The sequence below is a fragment of the Rhopalosiphum maidis genome, chromosome 2, assembly GCF_003676215.2.
Source record: "Rhopalosiphum maidis isolate BTI-1 chromosome 2, ASM367621v3, whole genome shotgun sequence".
Classification (NCBI taxonomy): domain Eukaryota; kingdom Metazoa; phylum Arthropoda; class Insecta; order Hemiptera; family Aphididae; genus Rhopalosiphum; species Rhopalosiphum maidis.
Window position 1 is genome coordinate 76,578,262 of NC_040878.1, and position 12,496 is coordinate 76,590,757.

General features: G+C 29.4%; 2 protein-coding genes across 4 annotated transcripts; one reads left to right on the top strand and one right to left on the bottom strand.

Moving 5' to 3' along the window:
- Positions 1 to 2,451: 2,451 nt before the first annotated feature.
- Positions 2,452 to 7,099, top strand: LOC113554134 (MAGUK p55 subfamily member 7). Of its 3 annotated transcripts, none has more exons than XM_026957841.1 (13): positions 2,452 to 2,792; positions 2,856 to 2,919; positions 3,006 to 3,292; positions 3,353 to 3,484; positions 3,922 to 3,954; positions 4,530 to 4,697; positions 4,763 to 4,959; positions 5,026 to 5,144; positions 5,841 to 6,200; positions 6,279 to 6,481; positions 6,551 to 6,691; positions 6,746 to 6,930; positions 7,002 to 7,099. In XM_026957841.1, the coding sequence occupies exons 2-12, from the start codon at positions 2,874 to 2,876 to the stop codon at positions 6,920 to 6,922; spliced, it is 1,863 nt and encodes a 620-aa protein (XP_026813642.1). In that variant the 5' UTR covers positions 2,452 to 2,792; positions 2,856 to 2,873; the 3' UTR covers positions 6,923 to 6,930; positions 7,002 to 7,099. The 3 variants fall into 3 exon arrangements, with proteins under 3 accessions (XP_026813642.1, XP_026813643.1, XP_026813645.1); XM_026957844.1 differs by having other exon boundaries at positions 2,456 to 2,792; positions 6,021 to 6,200; XM_026957842.1 differs by lacking the exon at positions 3,922 to 3,954 and having other exon boundaries at positions 2,454 to 2,792.
- A 2,647-nt stretch (positions 7,100 to 9,746) lies between these two features.
- Positions 9,747 to 11,153, bottom strand: LOC113553535 (protein canopy 4). Its single transcript, XM_026956903.1, has 5 exons — positions 10,789 to 11,153; positions 10,578 to 10,698; positions 10,377 to 10,511; positions 10,211 to 10,295; positions 9,747 to 10,147 (listed from the first exon to the last, which is right to left on the bottom strand). The coding sequence occupies exons 1-5, from the start codon at positions 10,886 to 10,888 to the stop codon at positions 9,971 to 9,973; spliced, it is 618 nt and encodes a 205-aa protein (XP_026812704.1). The 5' UTR covers positions 10,889 to 11,153; the 3' UTR covers positions 9,747 to 9,970.
- Between the last annotated feature and the right edge of the window lie 1,343 nt (positions 11,154 to 12,496).

Sequence of the window (12,496 nt, forward strand, 5' to 3'; positions counted from 1 at the left end):
TACTAATGATACTATAAACTTAATAACTTTGTTTTTATATTTGGAATATCATAATAGTATAAATAGTAAATAGGTAATATATTAATTAATACATAATTTCATGTATATTGATTTGGCGAATAAAGGCGAAAGGTAATCTCCCCACCTAAGGCTCTATACGTTCCATACTCCCATCAAAGTGTATATTATTGTATATGTTATGGCGGTTCTATTTCACTCCCATCGATTTTATCAATTAGGCACCTTTGTTTATAAATTATATTTTAATCTAGTTTCGTCTATGTCTATGCCTGTATCACGTACGTACGTATAATCATGACCATAGGCGTGCGCACAAGGGCAGCAAAAGCACACATTGCTGCCCCTGGACGCACGGTTTGAATATATATGTAAGGGCCGAACTGGTCCAAGTTGGGCCGCCACACAGGTAATGCTCAATACAAAATAAGTTGGTTATCCAAAAATTGTATTGCTACCAAACTAATCTTTTCTGTGTTTAAACTTTAAATTTGAGCTTAAAAATATTAACTTAATACTTATGTATGGGCCGGTAAAAATATTCGCTGCCCCCGACTTGAAACTCTGCGCACGCCTATGATCATGATTAAATATATTTAGTCATGCGTATAATGACGTCCGAGGAGAATCATGGAGCGACATATTCCCGCTTCACTCCTTACCATACTATTTCTGGATGCATACGTATATATACAACTATATATAATATACTAATAATTGTTATATCGTAATTCGCAATAATACATATACTACGTATGTATATTTTATCGTTTTTGGCACTAATTTACTAACATAAAGTATTTCCACTGTCACTCGGGGCAATCGATGAGAACTTTTGCGGTGGCGCACCTAATGACCTAATCGAAAATCGAAATTGAACGCCCTACAAACTGCAAGTTCTAATCTAAAGCGACTACGACTATGATATTATAATATTTTATTAACGCCGCGACGATTTTAATATTATATTATTATTTATTATAATACGTATTATCAATGGCAAATTATTATGCCTTGGTCGGAAGGGGGAGGGGGTATCTAGATTTTCCCCGGTAAATAATTAGAAGAATTCCTGCTTTAGCACTGTAGAGAAAAATAAATTGAACTAATGTTGCCATGTTGGACATTAATGACATTTTAAAAAATCAAAATGATTTACTGGGTAGATGAAAAAAACCAAGAAATTTTTTTTACATTCCATAATATATTCTGCTTTTATAAGTACAAAATATGAGTTGTTTTGTTTATTTGTAATTAGGCACTAATTTGGTTGATATCGTCCTCGGTTTTTTAAAACTTCAAATGGTTCAAAACAATACATGTATTCATAGTATAAATAATTATTAAGGTATAAAAAAAATCGCTGTACAACATATCAAGGACGAGACAAATTTAAAGGTCGGTAAAATAGTTTTCCCGGGCTGAATTTTTATTCATAGTCCGGACACTGCGTATTATTATTAATGTCGCGACTCGCGACAACGACGTCGATCAGATCTGCAATACGGCGGATGCGCGCGACGTTATTTCAAGCCCGTTTCCATCGCGATGACGCCGAACGGTGACGTCTGTCGCGGCGCTGACGTCCGGAAAACCGAAAACGAATAACAGAGGACGTGGACGTGGCGACAACAAACGATGTAGCACGCAGACGTCGCGGTCGCACAGACACGCCGTACACGGCGCGCGCAGTACTTCTATTCATAAACCGCGCGGGGTCGGCCACGGTTACAGACCTATATAGATCGTACTTAGTGCTTACTTGACTTGCACGTTTGGACCAAATGTCGTGAACCACCGCCAATCATGGGATTGGTAGCGTCTGGGAAACGGAGTATAATAATTAAGAAGAACGTGAAAAAAAACAACGGCATATACTTCAACAATGTCATATCTTACAAAAAGGATCACTAATTAACATTGTTGTAGCACCACTTTATAGGAATTCGTGATTTTTTCGGGGACCATCAAAACATTAAAAACCTTGTGTTCGTGCTGATTTAAATATTCAGACAAAATGAAAATGAAAACGAACAAAAAAAATAATAATTTAAAAAAATTCATTTCTCGTCATTGAAATCAGCGCGAAACGGGACTATATAGTGACACTATATCTGGACGCGAATACGCGATAGAAATATAGAGAATTTTGGGGTTTTAGGCATTTAACGCGTGTAGTCGCTCCGACGAATTCAGTAGAAAATTCGGAAATCGGAATTGGATACGCCAACGGTGCCAATCGCCGTACATCCAGCAGTAGTGGATGAGAATAATATAACAATCAATAATTATAATTAAAATCGCGAATTCGCCGGCGGTCGGACGGGAGCAGCCCCTCGAGGCCTGCGACGGCGGTGACTGGCCGGTGTACTGAGCAGCAAGTGGACGAGTACGAGGGGAAGGGAGGCACCCAGCGTTGGCGGCACTGCGGCAGTTTCAGCTGACCCAGAATCGAATCGCGCGCGCCAGCCAGTCCTGCGGGAAAAAATAAAATAAAAGAAAAAAATAGACAAAATATACAATATTATATGGGAGCGAACTGCGAAGCTGTATTATTAATGTAGTGGGTAACTGACAACTGTGCCTACTGCCTACTGTTTTTTAATATCGTGCAAAATTAATACCTTTTACCGAACCACCGTCAAATGCAAACACCGTGTGTAAGTCATTCCGCAACGCTGTAGTGATTAGTGTGTGACATGGTGATGTCAACGATTATTGTCGTGGACGGGCGTTTTTCTGTTGCTGGTGGTGCTATGCCCGTCGTTGTACAAGTAAGACGATATAATAATGAATTATTTTCCATGGGGTCACCCACTGATGATGTCTTGTTACAGGTGTACTGTTAAAGAGACATGAGTGTTGCGATGGAACAGAACGGCGGTGGGGCCTTTGATCCTGGTAAGAAGAGCGACGACAAATCTGAAAATTAAACCTATAAACGATGTTAACGTATTGACCTGTAATTATGTTTATTTCACTTTTAGCTTTGGCCGGCCTATTGGAGTCGTTGGTGGGATCACGAGATGCCATTTCTGCATCCAAAGAAGAACTGGACTTTTTGTCCAACTTATTGCAAAGTAAGGAACTACACGCTCTGTTTAAAGTCTATAACAGCATTGTTGACCGGGTTCGTGATGATCGTCGATGTTCTCCTGTATTGTCAAGTTCTATGCAAACTACATTGGACGTCATGGAAGTTATATTGCCTAGGATTGCCCTCAGCGATACATCTAGACAACTTTTTCAACTATTACAAAACCCTCACATACAGGTATGTATAGAGAACCGACAGAATTGTATTTAAATAATGATTTCATGATGAATATTTTAGGGACTTTTGTGTGCCCATGATGCAGTAGCTCAAAAAGACTACTTGCCCCGACTGCCAGACATTCCTCAAGAGATGGATGAGGATGAAGAGACAATCAAGATTGTTCAATTGGTTAAAAGCACTGAACCATTGGTACTAATATGTAATGAAATGTCCTAAGCATGATCATGTTTCCTATATGGCGGTGTATTATATTGTTTTATTTTATCCTATTAATTTAAGTGCTTGTTTCTTCTTTACCGGGTAGCATTTGCTGTAATTGCAATTTGTTATCAACAATAAATTAGTCTACAAATAAGAAACTTGGCTCTTAGGTTACCTTCTCCACAAATTGTACTTATAGCATTTGCTTGTAGCTTTTTATTTAAAAAAATGGTAAAGTCTTAATTTTATTCTAGTCCACTTTTTGTTTTGTTTTTTGTGTTTGTATTTTTTATTTATATATTTATGTACCTAATACATTTTTTTATTTTTTTGCTATTTGCATTTTATTTTTTAACAATTCACAACCATAACTTCTTAATGGTTAATCTGTTGTTTTTTGTATTAACTGTTTTGCATTTCACAAGGATGGGGAACCTGATTCAGCTGAACCAATTGTGGTAAGTAGGGTGATAGGTTTACTGGGTGTACATTTGCCTAAATATTCTTAAACCATTATTAGTTCTTAAACTTTTGCTACACTATTGTACAGACAATTCTATGGTTGAAATGTGTGTCTTAATATTGTATTGTATTATTTATAGACAAACTGCATTTAATAAATGCGTGTCATTAATTAAGTGAGCATGGTTTTACATTTGTGTTCTAATTGTTCACGGCCTAGTTTTTATAATACTCAGTACTTGTATTGATGTTTTATAAACTATTGCCAATAAGCCAGTACTAAATACTGAATACCTCTAAATGTTCCCCCCAATGACATTACAATCTTACATTGTTAAAGAAAAATGTTTTTTGTGTGAAGTTATTAAAGTAATTTATATTAAAACTTGGAAATTACAAATAAAATAACATTAAGTAGAAATGAGAAATATATGGGACACATATTAGTAAAGCTTGAAAATAAATCATAGTTTACCTGTGTAATTATTCTATTACGAGATATAAAAAAGAAATACCAATGAGTGCTTGAAATTGTAAAGTTTATGCTTACAACGATTGGTGACAATTACAGGGTGCCACAATAAAAACTGATGAAGAAAATGGAAAAATCATTATAGCAAGGGTCATGCATGGTGGTGCTGCAGATAGATCTGGTTTAATAAATGTCGGTGATGAAGTTTGTGAAGTTAACGGAATTAATGTAGAAGGAAAATCACCAGCAGATGTACTCCAAATACTAGTAAATAGAAAAATAATAATTTTAGTTGTGATAAGTGAGAAGTAATGGTTTTGGTTTACTTATAGCAACATTCTGAAGGTACAATAACATTCAAATTAATTCCGGCAGACCCAAAAGGTGGAGCACGAGAAAGCAAAATGAAAGTCCGAGCCCATTTTGATTTTAACACTGATGTTGATCCTTACATTCCATGCAAAGAAGCTGGCCTAAGTTTTACCAAAGGAGAGATACTTCATATTGTTAGTCAGGATGATCCTTATTGGTAATTTTTATTCATTTTTTGTTAATAATTAAGTTTATAATGAGTTTCTTACATTTATAAATCTAGGTGGCAAGCCCGGAAAGAAGGAGACCGTAATATGAGAGCTGGACTTATACCAAGTAAAGCACTTCAAGAACGTAAAATAATTCATGAAAGATTGTCTATGGCTGATCAAAAAAAGAAATGTAAGTTGTGTTTTTAATATTCCTAATCAAAACAAAACAATTATACTTAATATATTCTTATTAACTTTATTTTTTTTAAATTAATTTAGTAATACTTTAATTTTACTGATTGAAGAAAAAAATAATTTATTATTCTTATGATTTTTTCTATTTTATGAAAATTTGGAATTTAAATTATAATCTGTTATCTCAGTCATAAATTGTACATAGTGTTAAAAAAATCAAAACTAAGTTTTAAAATTTATGATTGGTATCAATGTAGATACCAATTAAAGTTTTATTGAATAAATTAAAATTTTAATTAATAAGTACCTAGACATTTTAATAGTATATTCTATAATAATCTCAAATTTGTTTTCAATTTGAGTATAAATTATAGGTTGTGAATGGGGTTGGTTTGAATATTTTACATTTAATAGCACTAAAAACACAAGTATATATACTACTTAAATTTCAATAGTAGTTTAATTTTAATTATCACTAATAAACTTAATTTTGTAAAAAGTACCTACTTTTTATTATTATTTTTTAGTTTTTAGTTTTATATTTTTTTTTTTTAAGAAGAAAATATAATTAATATAGATTTTTTTTTTAATTTAGTGTGTTTAATACCCTTATTTTTTGTTTGTTTTATTAACATGTTTTTTATTTGTAGTGTATAGTGATTTAACACATGGCTATGTTTGCGGATTACAGGGGTCCTGGATACCATTAATGGGGGTTGTATTGGTGGGGGCGGTATGACATGTTTGCCAGACCGTTCATTAGCCAAGGACCCATTATGTGGGTCACTGGCCGCTCTGAACGATCTCGGTGAAGACATGGCGTCTGAATGTTCGGTACGTACACGTGTTAAAAAAGTTATCTATGACGCAGCTGAAAGTGATGACTATGATCGTGAAGACATTGCAACTTATGAAGAAGTTGTCAAGTTGTATCCAAGACCTGAACTTCCTCGACCCATTGTTTTAGTTGGACCACCTGGAGTTGGTAGAAATGAGTTAAAGAGACGTATTATGGAATTGAATCCCGACAAATATCACACACCTGTACCACGTGAGTAGAAAATAAATTTACAAAATATTTTAAACCTATTTTATAATTAAGATTCACTTATTTTTTTGAACTTTATAGATACATCCAGATCTCCTCGGCCCGGAGAAGTAAATGGTAAAGAATACAATTTCGTCCCTAGAGAATTGATGGAAGAACAAATAGCTCGTGGTGAATTTTTAGAATTTGGTGAATACAAAGGCAATCTTTATGGCACATCTTTAGAAAGTGTTAAATCAATCATACGTTCCGGGCTTACATGTATTATAAATCCACATTATCAGGTAGAATTGTAAATCTGTATTTTTATTGCAATAGTGATTTTTAGTGTCTAAAATAATTATCTCTTGAAGGCATTAAAAATGTTACGCAATCCTGATATAAAACCTTACATTATATATATTAAGCCACCAATATTTGACATATTAAAATCAACTAGAAATGCAGCATTTGCAATGTCAACATTTGATGAGACAAATTCTAGAGGTTTTACAGTAAGTGCGTATTAATAAAAAAAAAACTAACATACTATAAGAAATCATATTTAGGATGATGAGTTCAATGAGATTCTAAGGAGTTCCAAGAGAATAGAATTTCTTTACGATCATTGGTTTGATGAAATAATAGTAAATGATGATTTCAAGTCTGCTCTGGAGCAGTTATTAGAAGCAGACCATAAATTAAAAACCGAACCATTATGGGCACCTGCTGCTTGGTTACAGTAATTTTTACAGTAAGCCTATTCTTTTTAATTCTTTAGTATTAAGTAAATATTATAAACTAATAAATTATTTTGTTCATTAGTTATGTGCGGAAACTAGTCAATCATTCTTAACTCATCACCAAAACAGTATTTATTAATGTCAAATAGAACACATCAAACTTCGACCAAAATAAAAATTTAAAAAAAATCAAACTATCAACATATTGTTCTAATTTTAAATGGATGTAGATATATAATTTTAATAGATTTTAAAATAATATAAAAGTTAGAGAAGAGTACTGAAAATAAAATGCAACTCTTTACACACAATAATTTGTTTATGCTTTTAGAAAAAATGTTAAATAACTTAATAATACGCTATTTACGGTTGTGAAATTTATTTTAGATTATAACTAATATATTTTTACCCATTTCTAGTCAATAATTTTTAAAATCCCACATATACTGAGATTTTATTTGTAAGTCTTAGGTCTTACAAATTATGTTTTGTGAAACTTTATCATTACTAATTATTTTTAGTATAGGCATTAAGCAAAATTTTGGTAAATGTATTTTGTTTTAATTCAAGTTATATTATTGTTAAATACTTAAAAAATAGAATCTATAGCATACATGATTTAAAATCGTACACACAACACACCAGACATATACCAACACTGTGTAACTATTTTAATTACAAATTTAATTTTGTTACACACTATATGTTAACATTATTTATAGATAAAATTTTAAGTATGCTGTTATTATTGTTGTATTTCATTCATATTTCATGATATGCCAATGGAACAAATATTTGTACTTATTTTAAAATCTTATTGAATTAATTTTTAAATCTGTTCTATAGCCTAATGTGAAATTGAAAATACATGAATTATTTATCATCTTATTCTAATGATGAAATACATTAATATAATATTAGGGTATATTTGTTGAATAATTGTGTTATTGTAACTATTTTTTCTCTATTTAAAAAAATGTTTTAATAGTTAATACAGTGATTTTTAGAATATTGACATGAATTTTATGTATACTGAACATTTAATAAAATGTTAATTTAAAATTAAAATCTTAAATACTTTATACTGTTCTTATTTATTCTAAGAAAACTGTTAAATTTACATTTTTTCCATTTAATAATACTTAAAATTATGTTCAAGTGAACATAAAATTTTAATATTGCGGCGAATATATTGGGTGACCAAAGAAGATCAACCCTTTGCAATCTTCTGGAAAAATGAAGATTATAATTTTGTTTTTTTTTTTATGAAATTCACAGGGACAAGTGCTACAAGTATTAAATGTTTTGATAAAAAAGTTTAAAAAAATAATTTTTTACTTAATCATTTAAAAAAAAAAATTGAAAATAGCCATTTTGTATTTTAGTTTTCTTGAGGTTGAGGTTGAGGTTTCAACATTTTATTTTCATTAATCTTATGATTTTTATTACTTTTTCTAGTTTCAAGAAAAATTGTGAATTATTTTATTCAAGTGCCAGTGTTATCAAAAATGTGGTCCACAGGGTCACACCTACACAATAATACGAAAATATTCTCAAAACTGAAAAATATATTTAAAATTCCAATGCTAATAAAAAAAAAAGTTAAAAAAACAAGATTTTTAAGAAAAATAAGCTCTACGAAATGGCTCTTCGATTTTTTTGACAATGTACAGCGACACTATCTAGTTTTTAAATGGTTCTCTCAATTTTGGTTCATAATTAATTCATTGTGCTTAAAGTTAAATTAGAACGTTAGATAACGCTGTTGTTATCGTTTGGTCGTCGATTACGTAAAATAACTAGATGTCTAGTTTGATAATTCTGTCAGTCACTGGCCATCACCAATCATCATATAATAGGATTAGTACGTATTAGTCAAACTACAAAATAAACTTACAATTAATATTTTTAGTTTTTATTGGAAAGGTTGAATTATAATAATCAAATTAATATTAATTATTATGTGTATAAAAAGTTTAAATTAGAGATAGGTTAGAATATTACAGGTTATTGTTTTCCAGATACTCCAATACATTTTTTTTTTTTTAATCAAAAAGGCATAATATTTTTATAATTCTTGTGCATTTTATTTCCATTTTTATCAGTTACAGTCTTTTCTGCAGTAATAACAAAACAGATATGTGCAACTTTGAGTTTTTAAAGGCCATGCTTAAATCTGACTGGATTCCATTTTAAATATAATTTAATTTACCTCTGTATCTAAAACACATCCTAGAAGTTCTTATCAGATATTGTCATTTATTTTGTATCATATTAATTTTTATAAAGATATATTAAAACTAAAAACATTTTGCTCCGAATTGAATATATTATAATACAATTTAAATACATTTTTAATAAAAAAATAAAATAATATAAATTCCGATATGTTAGTTGGAATATCACTTATTCACTTATTTTATAAAATCAAAATAATACCCCAACATTTTTCCATTAGAATCAGCTTTCTATGATTATTTGTTACTAAGACGTATTAAGTTTAAGATAGAACTTAGTCTAATTATGGCACTTATATAAGGTAATATTAATTATTAATTTACTATCTCAGGTATGAAAAATATGCTTATTTATCATTTAAAAAATATTTACTAAAAGTTAAGTCATAAAATGTGTTATAATTTTACCACATACAAGTATTCCATTTTTAAGACACAAAAATTACAAAAAAATTTTGATTTGAAATAATTAATTGAGTGTTATGAATAAATCAGTTATCAAAATATATTTAATTTTTATGAATGACGTAATAATATATAATAAAAAAACTTTATGTTTACTATTATATTCATAAGAAATAAACTATAACATTAATTATTGTTTTATATTCAAATGAATTAAAATAACGTAAAGACTATAATAAGATAAAAAGTACCTGATTACCAAATTTACTTGATTCATTATTATAAATAAATTATTTTAGATGTCATAAGATTACACTATTATTGCATTTAAAATTTTATACATATTTTTAATGATAATGTTTATAAAATATTAACGTTATATACAAACTTCAAAATGTTTATCAAATTTTTACAATTCTTGATTTATCTGTCTTGTATCTCCTTTAGGTGGAGCCTCATGTAAGCATTTTTGATCAGAATCCTTCAATGCACGGTCTTTGCATAAATAACTTCTTAAGCTTTCAACTTGATCATTAAAATACCATTGCTCTATATCTGATTCATAAGTTTCCAACAAATCTTCACACTTTAAAAAAAATAAATGTTATTATATTATATTTATTACTAAACATTTTAAATGAAAATTTACTTGAGTTTTCATATTTGTAATTTCTACTGAAGGTTTGTCCCAAAGTTCATATGGTATGCCAAGCTCTACTTTAACACCTTTATTCCTATTAGAAACATGTATTCATAAGCTATAAGTTATAACTTAATACAGTGCACAGAATTCATAATAATAAAAGTTAACTTACACCAGGCCATGTAATGTTTGAAAAGTTTGACTCATTCCTTTAGCAAATCGTGTACTATCAGTTCTTTCTTTATGAATATTATACTTAAGTATTCTTTCACAAAGGCCATCTAGTGATTCGACTAAACGCAGTTCCCTTATAACAGATTATAAATAGTTTTTATAAAGACCAATTGAGTATTTATGAAACTTTTAAACTCACGATTTTTTATACTCTTTTTTCTTCTTTGGCTGATCTATTGAATAACCGAGCTCTAAGTATTCACTAGTCTTGCCGGTCTCTTGTAAACGTCCCTCTAATTCTTCTGCTAATATTTTACAAACTAAAACAATACATATAATTGCATGTTTATTTATAATTGTTAAAATCCATTAAAAAATACCAATAATACCTAATATTATATTCAACAAACCTTCACATTTATTAGCATATTTAACACCATCCTCTGACGTAGTACTCAATGATTTAGCTATCAAAAGTATGAAAACTAATGACTTTATTAAAAAAATCATCTTGTAGATTTAATTTGATTTTTATTTAACAATACATAATTACACAATAGGTACTAAACATCGTCGATTAATTTTCTTACAAGTTGAAGCGAATAGTGAATTCCGAATACTTAAGATATTATTATTTAAAAATAGATTATTTAATTGTTAATAACCGGCCAGGAGGTTTTAAAATTTAAATCAGCAGAATTTCCTGAACCGAAATCGAGTATCGATCGTTGAATACCTTCTACCTAGTTTCTCATTATATAACCTATCTAAATTTTAATAAATAATATTATTTACTTAGATAATAATATCATACTATCTATGATTATTTATTTTCTTATCAGCGCTGTACTATTCATTATCACAGAATATGATACAATATATTTTATCTACAACCACGATTAAAGATGTATCTTTTTCTACAACATAAATATTAAATAAATAATTTTGAGGGCAGGGGTCAGTTTTAAGTATTTTTTGAACGGCTGCTCAGAATTATCTTTAAAAGAAGAATCTCGGGTCATATATTTATTTTTCATTAAAAACTCATTTAATCATTTTCTCTCTCTTTATATATATATATTTAGCGTCAGATTTATAGTTGTGGCGCTCCAGGGCCCATTTCAAATAGAAATTCTCGTATACGAAGGAAGGTCCTAAGGTAAATTTGAAATTTTGTGGGGGTCCCCGGGCCTGCCCCCTTAAACTCCAGTTCTGTATAATATATTCAACTTGGTGCAAAGTATATAGGTATACACACTTTATTTTAATAGCCCTAATTGGCCTGCTGAAATAATACCATTATTTACATAATTAAAATAGAATTGTAATAATAGTATTTTTAATTTTTATATTAACATTTAGCATTACAAACATGATGTTGATTTGGATGCTATAACAATATTCCTGAAAGATTTTCCTATCGGTTATGCAAAAAAATTAAAAATTATTTCATTGGTAAAAGTCTTACTGATACATGGAACATTTTTTCAACGCTGAGAAAGAGTAGTCATATTTACACACTACTATGAAATACTAAACAGTCTCATCTCTCATGGTACTTAATGTTGAAAAATAAGAAGTTAAGAATATCAATCTAGAATCTGTAGATGTATTTGCTAAAATTGATCATAACAGACATAACAACATATATAAATTACGAAAAACAATCACAAACTTATTACATTATAGAACTCTAATAAGACAAAAAATGTATTAATTGTAATTAACAGTAGTTAACTAAAAACAAAATAGACATAGTACATATTGTAGCAAACAGTGTAATTATAATTATTATCAGTTAAATAATAACAACTAATGATACTTGCCATTTTAAGTTTTAACAGTAAAAACATTAATTAAAAATAATAATTAATATGCATAGATGTATTGTATGTAAAAAAATACGATTTTTATTCACAGTATAAAAATTATATTACTCCTAGCTAAATGTTTGTAATCTCAGAAAAACTTATGACGGTTTTATATCATTTATGATGGTCTGTTGTTTACAGGATTTTATAGACACAGTGCATTTAATTAATTGTTTCTGTACAGGAAACAAAAAATTCCAATTTGTATGACAAAAAAAATTATAATTCTTATAAAGTCCTACAAATT